Source organism: Euphorbia lathyris, chromosome 10 (genome assembly GCF_963576675.1).
Source record: "Euphorbia lathyris chromosome 10, ddEupLath1.1, whole genome shotgun sequence".
Lineage (NCBI taxonomy): Eukaryota > Viridiplantae > Streptophyta > Magnoliopsida > Malpighiales > Euphorbiaceae > Euphorbia > Euphorbia lathyris.
The window spans coordinates 70,032,735-70,054,918 of record NC_088919.1 but is presented as its reverse complement, the minus strand read 5'-3'; the positions used below and the strand labels follow the sequence as shown (position 1 = coordinate 70,054,918).

The window sequence follows — 22,184 nt, the reverse complement described above, 5'->3', positions numbered from 1 at the left end:
GCCTTGAGATGGAAAACTCAATAACATGCGTGCTTACATCGTCCCGAATACTTCAATTTAAAAATAGAAATACAAGACGAATGATATATCGTATTTATACTAAGTTAGTTTGATATTTTGCGTATAAATTTGCCATGCGAAGTTAGTCTTTTCGGCTTAACTAATTTAAAAAGTAAACACAAAGATATATGTTTTATTTTCATAAAGAGATTAGTTAAAGAATAAGTTCAGTGAAATTTTGCTCGGGACTAGCAAAAGATTAAGTGTGGAGATTTGTTAAGCCCAAAATATACCTAAAATATCATTAACATTTACATCATTTTTATTACGAATTCGTGTTATTTATATCTGTTTAGATTACTTTTACTTTCGAATATCTTTCTTTCTTGCAAGGTACTTGAATATTTGGTAAAATCCAAATAGGAACGAAAAAGGATCAAAAACAGAAGAAAAACCCTTCACAAGGAGTCAAAGACGACGTAAATCGAAAGCGCCAAGTCGAGGACACGAACGAAAGCAAGAAGTAAGAAAAACCTGCCGGGCCGCGATAGTGGATCACAGACCCGCGGCCACGACACGCGCGGTACAACCAATTCTCCCCTTCGTCCGTCGCTCAGCTCAGTGCTACGTCATTCACGGCCGCGGATTACTATCCTCGGTAAGTGCAGAAATTCACCAAGAGCATTTAACACATGCTGAAAATCCAAGAAACGCGTTCGTTCAAGTGGATAAAGACGTCCTTTCACAACGGACACGACTCTTAACCAACGGATACATCACTTCAAACACAACCCTTCAACATCTATAAATAAAGAGTTGATGTTGAGAAAAAGTGTAATGAAATGCTATAATATAGATATAGAAATCAGAGCGTAGAACTTATGTCGAAGTTCTAAGTAAAAACATTTCGAGAGTTAGAAATTAGATTCTGTACAAAACAAGATGAGGTACACATATTGTTTATAGTTTAATTACAACTCAGTAGCGTTTAGACATTGTTCCAGTTTTAGTTTGCATCATGGTAGTGGCCGACCGAATCCCTATTACGAAGTTACAGCGAGAAGATTGAGTAAAGTGTTCGCCCCCGAGCCTGACAACCTCCTAGGAAATCCAAGGAAGCGGAACCGATCAAGCCCTTCACTTGCACGCCCTCGAAGAACTCGATGCTCCTTATTCTCTGTAAACTTGTATCAATTTACATTTCATCTAATAAAGTCCGTTCTATTCGACAAATCGTTATGCAGCACTTATGGTAACCAATCCAATATAAGTGAGGCTGGTGTTTTCATTAATATGCACTTGAATTCAAAATCATTACAAGGAAACTTTGTTGAACACTTAGGCAAATTATCATCTCGAAAGAGTGGTAATTTGAGTAAGGGCAACTATCCCGAAAGGGTTTTGTCGCGTTCAAAGCCAATTAATTAGAGGTTCCGTCATTTATTTCATCATCATAATAATACAAAGTTTAAGTTGTTTTCTTTGCTTAATGCAAATGAACAAATTCATTCCTTTTTCTAATAAGTTCTAAATGTTCCTGTTTTGTAAAATTCATCCTTAAAATCAGAAGATCTTTCTAACAATCGATTTATTCTAAATATATAATCTTATTCCAGCATTTTCAAATACTCAAAGTTTTCAAATTCAATCAAATAAATTTCCTAAATTCAATTAATCCAATTTTCACTTTTATTTACATTTTATAAATCTAACAAGTTCGAAATTAAAGATTCAAAAATAAGTTTTTCGTTAAAAAACGTATCTCTGTGGGATCGATATTTTTATTACTACAAGCGAAACCGTGCACTTGCGGAAATCGCTCAACACATGTCTTTTGAAAAAAGGTTGTAATTTTTGAAATTCTTCCCTAAGATCTGAATAGATATTCTTAACCCTTGCACTATACTGATTAGAAATTATGGCATAAAAGTCACAAAAGGTTGAGAAAACATCACTCTTGTTCTTTAAACAAAACAACCATCCAAATCCACTGAATTCATCAATAATAATTAAGAAATAACGGTGACCAAAACAAGATAGAACTGGAGCTGGTCCCCAAACATCCAGATGTAAGTTTTCAAAAATAAATGTGCTAGAGTGACTAATAGAAGGTAGAGAGCTTCTAGCAAGCTTGCCTAAAGGACAAGAAGAGCAATTGCTAATTGGACTTGAAGAGGATAGATTGTTGCCTTTGAGAACTGTACTGACTGTCTGATTTTGACAATGTCCAAGCTGTGCATGCCACTTTTCGAAAGACACCTTCTCTCCTACAAGCACCTCCTTCAGGGTGGGTGTAAGCACATATAGCCCATCTTTACTCGGGCCGTGTAACAGGATTTCCCTAGTAGTTTAGTCCTTCACAAGAAAATGGTTAGGCCAAAATTCAAAGAAATATGAGTTGTCACGAGAAATTTTTTGAACTGACAGAAGGGATTTAGAGAGTTTAGGAACAAGCAAGGCATCATTAATTTTCAGATTATTTATATGTGAGTTTCCAAAGTGAGAAATTTGCAGACCTTGACGGTTGCCAAATTGAACTATGTCATATCCTTGATATGGTTGCATCTGTTGAAGCTGAGCTGGATTGGCTATCATGTGGTTTATGGCTCCAATGTCGGGATACCACGGCTGATGAGGGCCCAATGGATTCTGCGGTTGTTTCCATGCCATGTGTGCTTGCGGTCCATGATTGTAGTTTGGATGTGAAAAGTTCTTCGGTCTTTTGCACTTATCAGCCCAGTGACTTGGATCTCCACAGTTGTAGCACTTGCCACTCCTTCTCTTCTTTGGATTCTGTTTCTTTGACTGTGTTGATGCAATTGTGGAGACATTGGCTTCACTATGCGTAGGTATACCATCAGAAGGAAACAAAGTTGTCTTTCTTGTTGATTGAATCATGCCTTCAACAGTCTTCAAACTATTCAGAAGCTCTTGATAATTGATATTGGTGTCGCGCTGGGTGACAAGATTCTGAACAGTGGAGCGATACTCTTTCTCCCAAGCCCTTGCAAAGCACTAACGGGAGTAAATGTCGAGGATATGGATTCCCTGAGGCAGCCAGATCATCAAGGATAGACTTTACTTTTTGCATGTAAGCAGTTACCGACATCCCCCCTTGCTCAAGCTCATGTAATTCAATACCTAACTGAAACTGTTTGGTTCATGTGATAAGGCCATAGGCATCTTCCAAAGCTACCCAAATATCATGTGAATATTTGAGGTATGCGATATCAGGAAAAATTTCTTCAGTGATGGAATTTAGGAGCAAAGCCCTAACCATATTTTCTAAATCATCCCATTGGGAAAAAGATGGATTTATGATTAAATCCGTAGTAGATGTCATAAAAACTGTTCGGGAAAGAAATTGAGGTGGAGGAGGTGTTGTACTAATAATATGAGAAAAAATGTGATAGGTTTTGAGGGTAGACTCCATAGACATTCTCCAGACTTTGTAATTGTGAGTGGTTAATTTGATGTTAATGGTGATATTTGTGGGATGTTGTCTTGGTAGGGTGACAGAGGAAGAAACAGGTCCCGTATAGACAGGATTGACTGGATGAGGGGGATTGGAAGGAGGAATAAAATTAGGTTGAAAATTCTTTGAAGGTGCATCTAAAGTATTGTGAAAAGAATTTGATGAGAAAAAAGATGGGGATGGATCACGAGCTGATTGAGTATGAGAATTGTACACAAACGAACAGGTATTGGATTCAGAATTAACCTGACGTTGATTGCTGGTTTCGGCTGCTTGATAGGCGGCTAGGGCAACAAGAACAGACGGAGAGAACAGGGTTGCTGTGGTGACAGACGACTGCTGCGAAGGAAGCTGCGGTTGCTGCAGGGGAATCTGATGTTGTTGGAAAAAGGTCGGGGCAGCAGCCTGATATGCCGCAAGGGCTTCGAGTATCACGGCATCAGGAGCGGCGGCTGATGGCTGGTACGCTGAGGAGGATGGCTGCTGTGCGGTGGTGGCGGAGCTGCGATTGTGGTCACGACGGAAGGCGGGAGTGAGCCTGTTGCCGTCGGTAGAGGAGACGGATGGGCGGTAGGAGTCGGTGCCGCTGCGTTTGCGAGGAAGATGGAGTCTTCCGTGTTGAACGGTGATGTGAAACGCCAGCCTGAGCTTGGATCGAGGGAGGCTCCGGATGCGGCGGCAATGTTCTGATTGGGAACGACAGAGGTTCCAACAGCGGCGGCGGCGATGGCGGGCTGATATGCGGCGGTTGAAGCAGGGTTATAGGAGGTGGATTGCGGATTATCAAAGGATTTGGAAGAGGCGGAAGTTGAGACTACTGGTACCATATTGGATGTATAGTTTGATATACAAAGGTAATATGGAGATAGATAGATAGAGAGAGAGAGAGAGAGAGAGAGAGAGAGAGAGAGAGAGAAGTAATATACACAATAATGTTTGAATCACCTTGAATGTGATTAGCTCTAAGGTCTTGTATTTATAGTGAGACAATTGGAGTTTGTATAGGAATACAATATGTAAGTATAGAAGTATTGAAACTCTATCTAGCTAGTAATATAGGAAAATTGAGACTCTAACTAGATAAGAATCTATTTACAGCATAATAGGAAATGTTATCTCTGACAATAATAACACTATTAAATAATATTGAGACTGATATTTTTCAGTTATCTTATTTAAATCCAAATATATTTTATACAGAGCAGGTTGCAGAAGGAAGATTGTATTTTACTTTGAGAAGGTGTAAAATTATCCTACTTTTTACCATTAGAAGTAATTTTAATCTTAACGTTAAAAATTATGCAATCTTACTCCTTACATTGATAGCGGAGAGCAATTTTACCCTAGCATTGATAAGTTTGGTCAATTTCAGGCATTATTGTAAAACACAGATATTTTGTTCATTATTCTGCATCAATTGCATATCAGTTCGTTTAAGAAAAAAGTTTTCATATTTTCGGTAGTTTAATAATAGAATTGGAGATTAATATTTATAAATTCGGTGAAATATTTTGATTTTTTTCTATCCAAATCGTACAATAGACAATAAATTTCTTAATTTTTAAAAAAAAATTTCACGTCTAATTATATGTTTATAATCTGTTACTAATGAGTGATAAACTCGCATGTGAAATGTAGATGATAAGATTCATGATCGAGAAGACCGTTTCATGAATAATGTCTAAAATTGATCCAACTTTTCAATATTGTGGATAAAATTGCTCTTGACTGTGAACGTTCGAAGTAATATTATACCATTTTAAATGTTAGAAATAAAATTTTTCCTAACTGTAAACGTTATGGTCCCTTTATTTATTATAGAAGAAGGAAGATCGTATTAACTTATATAATTTAATAAGATGGAGCCATCATATATTATATCAGAACTGAAAATTTGTATTATTATTATTTTGTTTTTGGGATTTTTTTTTTTTTTTTTGTAGTATATTATTATTTTTTAGAATGAGAAAATTTGTACTATTATTTACTCCCACGTCATGAGGAAAGACAAACGCCGTCGTTTTAGACTTGAATTTCTTTTATTTACATTAATTTTCTAACAAAATCATAGATGGCCAGATATTATTTTTTTAATGATTATGACCAAAGTTTTCCAAATAGAGGAGTATAAAACACATGCTTTAATTCTAACACATGCTTTAATTTAAAGGTAAAAAGCATTATTAGCCCCCGATCTTTCATTTTTTGATTCATTATGTTTTTAATTTTTTATTTAGATACATTAAACTCTTGATTTTTTATTTTTGATCTTATTAAGTCTTTAATGATCAAATTAGTAAGTTGTGAATATATAATTATGTTAAAAAACGTTATTAGTTTTATATAATTCTGTTAGATCCAAATTCAAGCTTAAATTTTTTTCCCAGTCTCTATGTCAATAGACAAAATAATACAAATAATTCTAGTATTTGTAAGCATAAAATAGTTTTTTTTTTATTTTTTTTTAAGTATTTTAAACAAGAGTTTTTTTATATTAATATCTATATTGGAAGAGTTGCCACCAATTATGATTAGAATGAGTAATTTATTAGTTTCTACGTAACATTCTGTTTAGTTATCTATTTAAAAAAATAGCTACAAGAAGATGTTTTTTAATACTAACCAAACACTTTTATTCTGCGGTTTTGACTCAAAAAGTAAAAAGAGCTACAAAAAGAAGAACCCAACAGACACATAGATCAATCATACAAACCCAAAACAACTGAATCAAGCTCTCGCAGTTCGATTTTCACACCATCAAACAACACGAAACTAACTGAAACATTGAGATTAGAGAATTAAATACCAGCAGCTGAATGCTAATAACACGATAGAGAATCTAATAACATTGAGACCTAAATTGGTACCTTTTTTAAACGTTAAGCCTATATTGATGCTATTTTGTACGTTGAGCTTAAATTGATACTTCCCTAAAAATCATAGGCCTATTTTGGCACCTTATCCCTTTAAACAAAGGAGCTCTTTGATTGAGCCCCTGATTCGTTGATGTCTCCAACTACAATACACCATCCAAAAATTTCAAAATCTCACCCAAATTCATAGCAAATCCATTAATAGAAACCAGACCCAAATTCATTTGGGGAACAAGAACAAAGGTAGAATTTATTTGGGGAACATGATATCTACCAACAAGAAATAAACTCATATGGAAAAAAAACATGACAAACACAATTTAGGATAAAATGGATCTTATGTTATTTTAAGTTTAAAAAATTATTCTGATCATTGTGCATATAAATATAAAGACAAAAAAGAGTTGCTTCTCTTACACCATTTTTCATTTCTTGTAAAGAAACATTTCATATAATCAAACCCTCTATTAACATAGCCAAATGTGAAAGAACATTGACACAAACTGAAATCACATATCAGGATGAAACTGAAGCAATCAGCAAGCACAAATATTATGATGAACATATCTGTAGCATGTACTAGGAAACTTCAATATATGTTATGCATCTTGCTGCATCAAGTTCAATGACTGATCAAACAGAGATCGAAAAATATGGTTCGAGATCAAACATGGATTGAAAAATAAAATTATCTGGACTAACAAACAACAAAGCCACATAATTAGTGCATTAAATACCTGGCCATGTCTTAATTACTCTCCATAATAGTATACATTGACAATCCTATCAACATAATCCGCAAAAATCTTTCCTTCCCAATACACCAATCAGCTCACAACAGAATTACTTGTTATTGATCTGATCGGTCTGGTATCTACTTCAAAATCTGATTACATATATAGTGAGAACAAACTCTAATTTCACAACTTTAATTATAAAATTGGGAAATAATTAGATTGGTGTGATTAAGGGGCAAAAAAGCAAAGAAGGGTATTTATACGGGCAAAAAAGCAAAGAAGGGTATTTATACATGTACTAGTATTTATACATGTTACCCATATGATTATCATCTCCACTTTTTTCTATATATAAGACAAATATCTTTTTACAAACCAAAAAACAAACTTCTTTTGAATTTGAACTTACAGCAAAATATATATAATTCCAAACTATCCTAATTAAAGAGAGGATAATCATTTTGTCTTTGTATAGATTAGAAATAGGTGAAGTGAATTATTAAAGTTACAGAGGAAACATATTGATAGGTAGTCTTTGCTAGTTGTGTCTCCTTTCGACTGTATGCTTCTCTAAATAACATAACATGCTTTCATTAAAACATGTATATTTGCTTAATTACATAGCCAAAATCTGAATTTACTGATCTTCATCAGCATTTGATAGTAACCACATAAAGCAAATATCTTTGAGCCATGGCAACACATGCCATTAGTTATGCAAATTAGAAGGATTCACCAAAAGCACATGCTAGCAAGGTCAAATTAGCAAATCCTAGAAATAGGGGAATATATCATAACGTTACATCAAAAGGGATCGTTTATAAGAGATGAAGATGAAGGTCACAATAACCAATTATACACAAACATACACGTATACATACACATGTTTTGTTAGCCTCTCTGTTGTAGAAAAGTTCAGTTAGTCATAAAAATAAACACTTGGTGTGCATTTCAGAGTGCGAAAAGTTACCTGAAGCAATTATCTAAAATCATCTCTGTGAAAAAATTTGAAGGAATTGACAAATCACAAGACCCAAACTGCCTAGTTCAACAATAATCCAAAAACTCCTTCACAAGATCAATTACCAATTTATGCACAAAAAGGCATAATAGATGACATAAATTTATTATAGCCCAAAAATTCAGATCGAACTTACCAGAACTTGAATTCAAGAAAGCCATGAACAAATGGACAGAATTTGTTAGATCCACAAGTAAGGAGACTAATGCCATTTTGGATCTACAGATCAGCCTAGAGAGAGAGAAAAAGACAACAAAAAGATTAAACATGTAGATATTGTAGATTATGTATAAACCCTATAGGAAATATACATAAATTAGGGCCACAAAAAGACAGGTAAACCATCGATTCAAAATATGGGGAACCTTACCTCCAACTTTAAAATCGATCCTCTAAGAGCTGAAGAAAATGGAGGAACAAAGACAACATATAAAGCAAAGTAGGAAAATGGAGACCATGGCTGCTCTAAGGTGTTGCCATCAACGCTTTGTTGAGAGGAGGAAAGAGAGAGAAACTATTTGGAGATCTTTAGTTTGAGGAAGAAAGATGTGAAGATAGAAAAAGAGGATATGAAATTAGAAATGAGAAGAGGGGGAATCGATTTTAGGTTTTGAGTTTTGAGCGCGCGTTAATTTTTTTGCTCTTTTTGCTCCCCCGCTTTTCTAAGTTTTGGTTGCCGCTTTTTTATTTTCGTACAACAATGACAGTCATTTATTCGAAGTGTCGTCTGAGGCTTAAGTGACTTTTCCATCAAAATCGCGTTCTTTTGGGATGACAACATACTGTAACCGTAACGTCATCTGAGATACGAGCGCATTTTTTATTTCGCATTCCGATGACATAGAATTAAAATACTGTCACGAAACATATTCAGACGACACGAAAACAAATGTCTGTCATGTATCTTGTGTCATGTGAAAGGAAAAATTGCATAGTGAGGCTGTAATCGAGTCGAGCCGAGCTTTGACCTGCTCAAGCTCGGCTCGCTATAAAATTAACGAGCTTGAGTCCAAGCCGAGCTTTGGCTTGCTCAATAAGCTCGAGCCGAGCTTCGCGTTTGTTTCGAGCCCAAAATCCTCTTTAGACTTGGTTCATTCAAAAAATTATCTAACAATGAATTGTTTGTGAGTAAATCATTAATTATATTTGTGATGTTTGCTCGCAAATAACTTTTTAATTGTGTACATAAACAAGCTCATAAGCAAAGTTCCTGAATAAATAAACAAGATACTTGCAAATAGTTCGTCTATTACTCATTTATTATGTTTGTGAACGAACTCATCTAATAGCAAATGAAATAATATTAAGTTTAGATATTTGTGAACTAACACAAAACTATATAGTTTTCTACAAAATAAAACTTTATTCATAAATGTTCTAATCGAGCCTGCTCGCGAGCTTTTAAACCGAGCTTTGACCTGCTCAAGCTCAACTCATTTACGAACCGAACCAGTAAATCGTGTCCACGAGTGGCTCGTTTACAAATCGAGCCGAGTCGAGCCAAACTTTTATTGAGCCCATCACCGAGCCGCTCATGAGCGGGTCGGCTCATTTAAAGCCCTAGGCGCATCACACACTATTCGTTTACATGGCCAAACCATCTTAATTGGTTTTTCCTTATTTTATTCTCAATAAATATAACCTCTACTTTTATCCTAATTATTTCATTACTAACCCGATCATTTTTCGTGTGACCATACATAAATGTACCTTATTATAATATGAAAAAGAAATAAAATACTACAAAATTGACTAAGACAAAAACTTATATATTCAAATATATATATCTTCGTCAAAAAAAGAATATATATATATTTGGCCACTTATATATAGACAACTAAATCATTCGACATCATCACTTCAAATAAACCCACTTAAGAACCATCAACCATGTCTGCCGCCGCCGCCGTCGCCGTCGCTAATTTCGCCAAGAGGTAAGCGTATCTTCCTTTTTCTCCTAAATCATCGCAGAATCAAATTAATTCAACTCAAAATCTGTTCGAATTTGACAATTAAAATCATCTACACTTGAATCAATCCAGGTTACAAGGAAAGGTAGCTTTGATAACCGGCGGCGCAAGTGGAATCGGCGAAGAAACGGCAAGACTCTTCGCACGAAACGGCGCCAAAGTCATAATCGCCGACGTACAATCCGAGAGTAAAGGCAAAAATCTCTCAGAGGAAATCAGATCTGAATCAGGACAACAAACAACTTACATCCAGTGCGATGTAACAAAAGAATCCGACGTCGAAAAAGCCGTAAACACCGCCGTTTCAATGCACGGAAAACTCGATATAATGTACAACAACGCAGGAATCACAGGTAAATACAACACAAACATATTAGAAATCGATGTGGAAGATTTCAGGAGAGTTCTAGACATAAATCTCGTCGGAGCTTTTCTCGGAGCCAAACACGCGGCGAGAGTAATGATTCCGAAGAAGAGAGGGAGTATTCTGTTTACCTCAAGTATAGCTTCGGTGACTAATGGTGGAATGCCGCAAGGTTATACAGCTTCGAAACATGGAGTTGTGGGATTGATGCATAATTTGACGGTGGAATTGGGGAAACATGGAATTAGAGTTAATTGTGTATCGCCGGCGGGAGTTCCGACGCCTACGGCAGCTAAAGCTGGCGGGGTTGATATATCGGAGATTCAGAAAGGGTTTTATAGTATGGCGAATCTGAAAGAGGTGAATTTAGATGCGAGGGATATAGCAGAGGCGGCCATGTTTTTGGGGAGTGATGAATCTAAGTATGTGAGTGGTGTTAATTTGGTTGTTGATGGTGGCTTTAATTTGAGGTCTGCTATGGCTGATTAGAGTTTTTGTTTTTTGTGCTATTTTTGGAATAAGTTATGTTGCTAAATTAGCAACTTTTACTTACATTTATCATTTATTTGTTACAATTATTGAATTCCAATAATAATGAGGGTAAATTATATAATAATAAAAACTCTTCGTTGCAATTTTTTTTTTGAATTTCATGTTCATAGTTTTGTCCGGCAAAAGCACCTCAGCACGATGGAGAAGGTGTAAAAATGCTCCTAACATTTATAGGCAACAACAATTTTACTTTTAACCATTTAAAATGGTGCAATTTTACTGTAACGTTGGCAGCCAAGAACAATTATACTTTTTTTTATGGAAGAACAATTTTATTCTTAATGTTGGCAAGTTGGGTAATTTCAGATATTATTTATCAAATTGTCTTTTTTGTCATGGATCTTGTTATCTACACTTTAAATGTGCGTTATTCATCCAACTTGTCAACGTTAAGCTAAAATTGATCTTCGTTGCAAACGTTAAGGGTAAAATTATATCATTTTAGACGTTAGGAGTAAAATTGCTCCTGCATGTAAACGTTAGAGATATTTTTGCACCTTATCCCTTATTTATTTTAAAGATTAGGTCCTGATCAACTATTTTTCCACATTGAGCTTTTAATCATTAATTTTGTTATGGATCTTGCCCTTATTTAACTTTTCCGTCGAGTTTGGATGACACGCGTCGTTAAGGGATTTAACCAACTGACGTGGATGTTTTGATTTCCGCATAGACAAATAAAAAAATAAGTTTCTTGACTATGGAAGAGAATAAAGAGTAAAAAGAAATTATATAAATCGATTCCCAATAGGTTATTTCAAGTTGGAAATCAATTTTGAAAAACCTGTTTGAAATGGATTTTGGTGCTCAATTTGTCTATTATGATACTGGAAACCGTGAAATCAGAGATGTGAAGCTCGATTTTGGAAGAATTTACTGGAAATTAATTCTGTAATTTTATTTCACTTTTTACTCTCTACCTCTCAAAGTTAATAAACTCTTATTTCTATTTATCGCGGAATTGCTCTAATGGTGGAATGCCGCAAAGTTATACGGCTTCAAAACATGGAGTTGTGGGATTGATGCATAATTTGACGGTGGAATTGGGGAAATATGGAATTAGAGTTAATTGTGTTTCGCCGGCGGGAGTTCCGAACAGCTACGGCAGCTAAAGCTGCCGGAGTTGATGCATCGGAGATTCAGAAAGGGTTTTATAGTATGGCGAATCTGAAAGAGGTGAATTTAGATGCGAGGGATATTGCAGAGGCGGCCATGTTTTTGGGGAGTAATGAATCTAAGTATGTGAGTGGTGTTAATTTGGTTGTTGATGGTAGCTTTAATTTGAGGTGTGCTATGGCTGGTTAGAGTTTTTGTTTTATGTGCTATTTTTGGAATAATTTAGTTGCTAAATTTGCAACTTTTAATTAAATTTATCATTTATTTGAATTCCAATAATAAGAGTAAATTATATAATAATAATGCACACTTTTCTTTTATGATAAATTTTTAAATTATCCGGTTCAAGAGTCATCAGATACTCTTTAAGTGGATCATCTATCTATTAAAGTTTATATATACACTCTTTGTTGCACGTTTTTTTGAAATGTACTTTCATAGTTTTTTTCGGCAAAAAGTATAATTAAACTCTTGAATTTTGCTTGCTTTAAGGACGAGACTCCTGATAATTATTTCTCCACATTAAGCAATTGATCATTAATTTCATTATGGATCCGACTCTTATTTAACTTTTCCGTCGAGTTTAGACAACACGCGCCGTTAAGGGTTTTGACTAACTGACGTGGATATTTTCACTTCTACGTATGCAAATAAAAAAATAAGTTTCTTAACTAGGGAATAGAGTAAAGAGTAAAAAGAAATTACATAAATCGATTTCTAGTAGGTTTTTTTAAGCTGGAAATCGATCTTGGAAGAACCTGCTTGAAATAGATTTTGGTGTTAGGGGAAAAGATTGATTTGGCGATTCTTATAGCTCCCGAAATGCCACCTAAGGCGGTATACAAAACGAACTCATACGCTTTTCTTTTTTCTATAGTATGGACATGCCATCTAATCTGTCAAAAATGATGAAAAATCAATGATTTTGAGTGCATGAGGTCCGAATGAGTGTGATAAGTTATTTTAAAAGTTTAGTGTACCATTTAATAAAACTTATCAAATTTAAGGAGTAAATATGTATTAACCCAATTATCATTTATTTGTCACAATTACTGAATTCCACATGTTAAAGTTGCATTGTTATCAAAAAAAAAAAAAAAGTTGCACGTTTTTTTTTTTTTTTTGTTGAAATGTATGTTGAAAGTTTGTTGGCAACGGATCCAAAATTGATTAATACTAATAGGGCCCCGGGGGTGGTTATCGCGATTTATGAGAGCTAAATTGATGTTTTGCGAGTATTTTTACAATTAAAATTAAGGATTTGTAAATATTTTAAAAACCGGATCGGAAGTTAAACCGAATTGACAACTAGGTCGGGGGTCAATTGGTTGAACCGGTTGACTCGGATTGGTTGAACCGGATGACCTCATAAATAATATATATATATTAATTTAATTTAAATTATAAAATTTACTAAGAGTTTTAAATTTTATTTTATGTATATTTAAAATTTAAATACTAAGTAAACTTTGTTTATATTGCAAAGATCAATTACGTTTCTAATAATATTTATCAAAATATAAAAAAATACTAATAATATTTTAAATTTTAAGTATTAGTATTATATATAATTATATAGTTTTTTTATTAATTATAAGTTGAAAGTTAGCTTAGTGGTAAGACATATATAGTCATATTATAATGGCCAAGGTTTAAATTAAACATGGGAAAATAGCAAATCGGACAAAACCGCTCAATCGTACCGGTTCACGATTGACCCAGCCGGTTCAAGCGGTTCAGTACGGTTTATTGAACATGTTAAAACCCCGTATCAATCGGATCACGGTCGAACCGGCCGGTCCAGTCCGGTTTTCATAACATTGGGTTTTGTTCATAATTTTTATAGAATTTTTGGGATTTTTCCGGGGACTATATGCTCAAATCCTCCTAACTCCCCTGAATCTATCCATGTGTACTTCGTTAAAAAATTTAACTGTTGGTATGAATTTTCAAAAGGTTCAAATGACTTTCTATTTTTGTCAAAGTTTCATTTAATAATTTCATATTTCTTAATATAATTTGTTGGATGCAGAAAATAAGAGCCGTTCAGGTGTCAAAGTGATCGCCACGTGTCAAAAAAATGTCAAATAAACAAATAATTAGAAACTTGTTAAAGTTCACAGCTCAACATATATAGTCATATTTATAATGGCCAAGGTTCGATTCCCTCATTCATCACATATTTTTTTAAATTAAACATGGGAAAATAGCAAATCGGACAAAACCGCTCAACCGTACCGGTTCACGATTGACCCAGCCGGTTCAAACGGTTCAGTACGATTTATTGAACATGTTAAAACCCAGTATCAATCGGATCGGAGACCTGGCCGGTTCACGGTCGAACCGGCCAGTCCAGTGCGGTTTTCATAACATTGGGTTTTGTTCATAATTTTTATAGAATTTTTGGGATTTTTTCGGGGACTATGTGCTCAAATCCTCCTAACTCCCCTGAATCTATCCATGTATACTTCGTTAAAAAATTTAACTGTTGGTATGAATTTTCAAAAGGTTCAAATGACTTTCTATTTTTTGTCAAAGTTTCATTTAATAATTTCATATTTCTTAATATAATTTGTTGGATGCAGAAAATAAGAGACGTTCAGGTGTCAAAGTGATCGCCACGTGTCAAAAAAATGTCAAATAAACAAATAATTAGAAACTTGTTAAAGTTCACAGCTCAATTAAAGTTTTGGGGTTATTGAATGTAACTGGACAATAATAGGGTTGTTGAATGCAATCGGACAATAGTAGAGTATTGTTAGATGGTTATTAAATGCAATTGAAGAAAAATAAAATAAGAGGTCATTTGAAACTTTTGAAAATTCAGAAGACAGTTGAAATTTTAGACGAAATACAATGGGGGACTATTGTATTAAACCTAACAGGGCCAACTCTGTCCTAAGGCAATAGAGGCAGCCGTTTAGGACCCCCAAAAATAGAGGCCTCCATATAATTATTTTTCTTTAATATATCATTAATCTTTTAGAGAATAGTTATAAAAAAAATAAAAAAAAAGACATTGAATATAATTTTTAATTAGTAATTTTACGTTTGAAAGGGATAGAACCGTTTTTAGATAATAATATTTTATGTTTATATGAATATATTTTTTTTTTACTGTTTTTTACAAATTCTAAAGTTATAAGGTATTTTTTTTAATAAAAATACTTATATGATCTCATTAGATGAAAAAAGTACCATTACAGTAAGAAATAAAATTTTAATAAGTACAGACTAAAACTAATATAAAATCCACGAAGGGAATAAAAAAATTGAAAAGAGTAAAAGAAAAACAAGCAATGAAAGAGAGTACTTTTCTTCATGAAATTAAAATTATATAAGTTTTAAAATATTATTTATGTATAAAGACTCTATAATTTATATCCCGCCTAGGTCCTCAAACGACCATGAGTCGACCATGAAACCTAGTTTGTTTGTTGCAAAACGAGAATCGTGTTTTACACCACTAACAAATGGAGGAATTTGACTTAACACTACCAAAATTTATGATGTGGCAAAGGGTAAATTCGCCGCTCGAAAATAATTGAGCTCAATATAATTTCTTTAAAAATTGGCATAAGATTCTTTGTAACCCTAAATTAAAATTTAAAAGTCAATTAAGACCTTAAACTATCAAAATCATCAATTAGGTCATTGAACTAAGCAAAAGTCATCAATTAAGTCTTTATTATATCCTAAAATCAGAAACTGTGACTATTTTGATATTAACTATAATAATCTTTGTATTGACTTAGAATAGATGAGGAAAGGGGTCTGAAACTTTTCAATTGAATGATTTTTTATAAAGACTCAGTTGATTTTTGTTTAGAATAATAACTCAATTGATAATTTTTATTTAGTTCAAAGAGATAATTTTAATAATTTAAATTGACAATTAACTTTAAAGCTTAAATATTATGCTTTAAAAATTAAACAATATAAAGAGCTTATATATATATATATATATATATATATATATATATATATATATATATATAAATGTAACCTTACCTCAGGCAATAATACGACCTGTTGGAAAAGAATATTTTTTTTTCCGATAAAATGCCATATATTATTCTATTAACTGAAAAATACAAGTACAACACGAAACAAAGAGGAATAACTCCATCCCATACAGACAAAGACCCACAAAGGGAAGAAATAGACTACAAAGAGCATTACATAGACTATGAAGAGCAATAAAAAGACTACCAAGAGCAATAAAACCAGAAAAGATGCAAATACAACAAACATAAAAATCATATCATTCTCATAAGTCGAATCCCGTTGAAAACCGTTGTAATCCATACTTCATCATTTAAGCTCTTCCGGACGTTCGGATCTGAGTCATTTCTGTTTGTTCAAGAAGGAATATAGACTTCAAACTAGCAAGAAAATGTAAATATAAAGCTAAAAACGGAAACTAAAATATAAATGGGAGGAGGCCCCGGAGTAGATCTGATTAGAAGGAAGTCAATGGAAAATATGAAAAAACAAAGAAAAAGGAAAAGAAAACTAGAGAAGGGAAGAAGGAATTCTCAGAAAAGAAGAAAAGGAAGAGAGAGGTGAGACTTTCTCACTCTAGAAAAATTATTGACAACGAAAAGAATCTTACTTAAAATAGAAACAATCCATTTTTAGGAACAGTCTCTGGGTCATGATGTCATAAGAGTCCATAAGAGCATCTCTAGTGACAAATTATAAAGTTTATAACGAGCATTTTCAATAGAAATTGTTTTAAAAGGGGTTAATCTTTTATTTAAAGTATTTTTTTTTAAAAATTACCCTACTGGATATGGTTGGTTGGGAAATATTTCCTTAAGATGGACTATTTCCTAACGAGGATTAATAAAATAAATTCTTATTACCCATTACGGTGCTGTAATGGGCATGTTGATAGGAATCGCACAAAAGGATTCCTATCAACAACTGGGCAGTAGCCACTGTCCAAATTTTTTTATAATATATATATTTTTTAAAATTTAATATTATAAAAAAGTAAAATTATATTATTGATTTTTTTTATAGAATTTTGATTAAAATTTGATTTTATTTAGAAACGTTAGGGGTAAATTTATACAATTAATTTCATACGTTAAGGTTAAATCTGCACTTCGTTTAAAACGTTAGAGTTAAATTTGCACAATTTCATACGTTAGTAATGCACTAAATATTTAACCTCAACGTTTCAAACGAAGTACAAATTTAGTCTTAACATATGAAATTATGCGAATTTAACCCTAACGTTTTCAAATAAGATCAAATTTAAATTTTAATTTAAAATTCTATAAAACAAAAATTCAATAATATAATTTTGTTTTTATTTTTATAATATTAAATCTAAAAAAATATTATATAAAATTTTGGGCAGTGATTATTGACATGAATCCCTTTTGTGGAATTCCTATCAACATACCCATTACGGTGCCATACGGTGCCGTAATGGATAATAAAATAGTAAAAAAATTATTTTATTAACCCTGGTTGGGAAAGGAATTATTTTCCAACCACGTCCAATGGAGTAATTTTTTGAAAAAAAATATTCCAAATAAAGGATTAATCCTCTAAAAAATGTCAAAACTTAACGTATACTAAAATATAATATTTTATTAATTTAATCATCCACATCACTCATTGCAACTTTTTAAAAAAAAGGTAAATAACATTGTGCCTACTGAACTTCAATTCTTAACAGTATGGCTACTGAACTTTACACTTTTTAACACCGCTGGCCACTCAACGTTTCAAAACGACCGTTGACGATATCAAAATAAAAAATTCTAAGAGTTAATGATATTTTAAGGAATTTTAATTCTTGAAAATTTTCGTTTGGAATTCATTTAAGTATTGTTTGGTTAAGAGAAAAAGTTAATTTTTAGAGAGAAAGCCCCAAAAAAGATCTTTTTGGAAAATAAAAAATGTGATTTCATTGTAAAAGTTGTTTTGAACAACTTTAATTTTTGAAGATTTTCATTTTGAGGTCGTTAACGATCATTTTTAGGAGTTAGTTAAAATTGAGTTATCACCGGTGTTAAAAAGTGTAAAGTTCAGTGTCCATACTGTTAAAAATTGAAGTTCAGTGACCATAATGTTAAAATGGATAAAATTCAGTGGCCATGAGTGTAATTTACCCGTTAAAAATGTTCCAATATTAAGCAACTTTAAAAGTTGTTACAATGACCCCACAAATTATTACTTTATATATAATTTATTTTAATCATAAATATTGTTAATCAATAGTGAAATGAGAGAGAAACTCATCAAAAAATGCACCAATAGTAATCAAGTAAATCACTTTTTTATACTTTTTTTTATATGAAAAGAAGATTGCCAAAAATTGACAACCTTAATTGGCACCCACCATCACTCCAATAATAGGTACCATTTGAAAGTTGTGAAACCGAATGCTACATTAGATGATACTCTTTTAAGCATCCTCTATTGGAGATGCTCTTAGATACCACATAAAACAAGTAAGAAACTAAAAGTAACATCTCATTAGAATGAGTTGTTATTTCAAAATTATTGTGTGGCAAAAAAGTTTAATTAATAAATAGGGACTAAAAAAGCAATTTTCTGAAAAGTAAAAACCAAAATGTTACTGCATTATGAGATTACAAAAAGTGGAGTTTGTAACTCTTTTTGGTTACAAACCAAAAAGACTAACAAGTGGAATAACGATAGATTACAACTCCAACAAGAAAAGTTACAGACAAATGATATGTATTAGCACTACAAGAAAATCGAGAATTACCGGCGGAATTTTCCGGCCGAATTTGTTCCGCTGCAAATCACCTGCGCATTACCGGTGGAATTATAACCGCTACTGATCACCGGCGGAATTGCAGCGTAATTACAAAACCGCCCCAAATTTCTAATTTTTCCGGCTGAATCGTTGGTAATTTATTCGCTGCAGAATTCACCGTCCGAATATCTAAGTCACCGATCGAAATCCGCTGGTAATATAAAAAATAAAAAAATAAAAAAATAAATGAAATGAAATTAATTTGGATTAGCGGGAAAATGAAAAGTTTTCCCCCCTTATATTTATTTCCTTGTCCTATTTTTGTCTCAACGCGCGTTCTCTCTCTGTGAACAATATGAGAGCCCTAATTCTCTTTCTCTCTCAAGCTCATCGCCTCTTCTCTCTCAGCTAAACACCAGCCACCCCTCACCTCTTTCTTTCTGTCTGAGTTCGAATTCAGACATTTGGACCTCTCTGATCTAACATTTTGGACCGTATATATCTCTTCATTTAGGTATGTTATGTCCTTGTTTTTTAATTTGTTTGCTTTAATTTGTAATGGGTTTTCTTATCTCTAACATTTTTGGAAGTTAGGGTGACTTAATTGCATTTTTGAAGTTCTAACAATGAAAGTCATCGATTTATAACATTTTTTTCCATTTACTCAGCTGTCTATTCAGGCCTCTCTCTGTCATCAAGGGACTGGATTTTGTGAATTTTGATTCATTTTAGGTGAGTTAACTTCTTAATTTTGCTTTAATTTTGAATGGGTTTAAGAATTTCTCCCTTAACATGGAATTTAGAGTTTAATATTGATACTGGTTTATAATTTAGTGCATCCATGATAAGCTACAACGAGGCAGATATGATTACTTTGCCTTTTCATATAAGGGATGTGGTGGGCATAATTACTGGATTCCTGTGAATTTGTGATTGAGGATTTATCACTCCATACAAGGAATGCTTAATTTCATGAGTCACATTCATTTAGCCTAATTTATAAGTTGTTTGAATGAAAATTTGTTTTGGTTTGTTGAGTGTTTCTGCTTTATATTTTCAATTGTTTACTTCATCCAATGTAGTTTTTATGGTGGACATATTTATTGGATTCCTGTGAATTCAAGAGTTATCCCTATAACATCTAATGGTCAATTTTATCAGTAATGGTCATTTTCTCTATGCTTGAACACAAATTTATTTTTATTTGTTTTAGTATTTCCATATCATTTTTAGAATTGTTTAGTTTATCCAATCTACTTTTTGGTTGGTTCCTTATTGATGAAAGAAAATTAGATGAACCTCTCTAATTGGATTGGTCAATATGTTCAAAGAGGATATGTAGAAGTGGAACAAATCCTTTTCAAACATCTCTAAGGAAGTTGTCAATATATCATTCTGCCCATGTATTTTGGAACCTCGTGTCTCAGTTTAGCACATTCTTCCCCTTATTTCTCCTCATCTCTCACCAGTAAACCCTCAAGTCTCAAACAAGTAAAGTTTTGTACATTAACCGCTACATCCTCAAGGCTCTTCTGCATACTCTTAGTTTTGTACAAGCTTCAATCCATGATTTCTTGGGTCCTAAAAATATCATAATATTTGGAGTTCATATCAACAAATGAATTTTCAATCTTTAATTTGAAGGTTTTAGATTCATTCCATTGCTTTTTCTTCTTGGATTTTTAGAGTTTATTTTTTACACTTGAATTTCCTACAACATTGTCTTAAAGATTTTTTTTATGTGTTTCAAATCTGATCAAAATCAGATTTGGGAGAGGAACACATCCTATATCTATTAGTTAATGTGCAGGTGAGGATTTGGGCTTAGAAATGAGTCTTTGATGGAATAATCCTGATTATTCTACAATCTGGTTTTTTTTTCAATAGTCAACTTCTGATTTCCTTCCATTAAGTTATTTAGATTCCATTTCTGTTTAATTAGTTAATTAATACTACTACAATTAAGTATTAGTAATCTCTGAATGGATGGAATTTAAGTGTCTTACTGAGGGTTAACAATGTTTTTACCTTCTAAACTCCACGAGTTCATAACTTTCAATTTTATTTGGTTTAGTCATTTTTATGGTTGAGTCCCTGATATTTTATTTCACATATCAGACTCTTGGTCATTTATATTTTGCCACATTAAATCTCTACTTAACCAATTAGTTTGCTGTGAGCATCGAGTTCAATTTAAAGAATCTTGGTTGATTTATATGTGTCTGAACTTATAATTTTTAGAGTTTGAAATAAGATTTTTTTTATCGTTAACTTGCCTAGACTGTATATTGGTCTATGGTTGATTTAGTTTAACTTTATGTTCATGTTTAGCTGAATTGGTTATCATGCTCTATCATAAATGCTAGGGTCTAAAAGTCTTGGAATAATCCTTTGTGGCTGGAATAATGAATTTGAAATAAATCATGGAATTTCATTTCTAAAGACATAACATTAATATTCCATTCCCTTATATATCATTATATTTATCAAATCTTTCTTATAGCTGATTAGCTAAGTATCTTTGTTAGTTTCACTGTGGCTTCAGTGAGCATTTTTTTTTTTGTTACTTTCATTGTGGCATTTGTTATATGAATTTTCTTAATAACAGCTCTTTTATATGTTTGTATGGTTCTGCTATATTAAATTGGATTAGGTTTATTGTATAGGTTTCATACAATGGCTTGTAGAGATAGAATATGGATGTTATTTTGTGTGTGCTTTCTTTTTGGTGTTCTGTTTTCACTCCCTTGCTGCCATAATTAAATAGTTACTATGTTTACTATTATTTTCTGCATCTAGATTATATTATCTTTTTGTGTTTCCTACACATTAGAAAGTTCTAATCCTCTTTCATGTTTTTGTCATTCTTTTCATTTTGTACAGACAACACTCCTTGGTCGTGTACCGACTGCTCATGAATTATTTGTATTCACTCACACAAAACGCCATGATGGACACACCAGGTGCATCAACTTCAACATCATCATCTGACCCACATTGATAGTACAAACTCTTTCTGAGAGTCAAGAGCAATCTCGTGAGGGGATGCAACACGCCATGTGTTTTTAATTCTACAAATTTATGAGGTTGCCAGGACTCGAACCCTCGACCGTTTGGTCCAAGCAACTCTAATACCATGTCATGGAACCGTTTGAACTAAAAGCTCAAGATGATTAAAGCTTAATCGTATATTAATCTCTGACACATTCTAATCCCCAAATAAATATGAAAATTTGTAAATTGATTTCCGAAACAATAGATTAGTCTAATTATTATATACTACTTTATTGTGATAAAAAAACATTTATCAATCTATTATTTATTTTGGTTA

At 32.9% G+C, this 22,184-nt stretch overlaps 1 protein-coding gene and 2 long non-coding RNA genes across 4 annotated transcripts; 2 read left to right on the top strand and 1 right to left on the bottom strand.

The window, feature by feature from the left end:
- Positions 1-1,059: 1,059 nt before the first annotated feature.
- LOC136208245 (uncharacterized) lies at positions 1,060-8,666 on the bottom strand. 2 transcript variants are annotated; one of them, XR_010677024.1, is made up of 3 exons: positions 8,477-8,666; positions 8,243-8,337; positions 1,060-1,177 (listed from the first exon to the last, which is right to left on the bottom strand). It is a non-coding gene; the product is annotated as an uncharacterized lncRNA (long non-coding RNA). The 2 variants fall into 2 exon arrangements; XR_010677023.1 differs by lacking the exon at positions 1,060-1,177 and adding an exon at positions 6,966-7,234.
- A 1,233-nt stretch (positions 8,667-9,899) lies between these two features.
- On the top strand, positions 9,900-11,075 carry LOC136210009 (borneol dehydrogenase, mitochondrial-like). Its single transcript, XM_066001669.1, has 2 exons — positions 9,900-10,040; positions 10,149-11,075. The coding sequence occupies exons 1-2, from the start codon at positions 9,997-9,999 to the stop codon at positions 10,927-10,929; spliced, it is 825 nt and encodes a 274-aa protein (XP_065857741.1). The 5' UTR covers positions 9,900-9,996; the 3' UTR covers positions 10,930-11,075.
- Positions 11,076-19,199: 8,124 nt separating this feature from the next.
- Positions 19,200-22,184, top strand: LOC136207954 (uncharacterized). Its single transcript, XR_010676975.1, has 3 exons — positions 19,200-19,367; positions 19,522-19,585; positions 21,737-22,184. It is a non-coding gene; the product is annotated as an uncharacterized lncRNA (long non-coding RNA).

What these genes read in the sequence shown, in the direction of transcription:
- LOC136210009 (XM_066001669.1), top strand. Translation starts at nt 9,997, where the DNA reads ATGTCTGCCGCCGCCGCCGTCGCCGTCGCTAATTTCGCCAAGAG. An exon ending in GTCGCTAATTTCGCCAAGAG is followed by an intron (nt 10,041 to 10,148) that starts GTAAGCGTATCT and finishes GAATCAATCCAG; the next exon opens with GTTACAAGGAAAGGTAGCTT.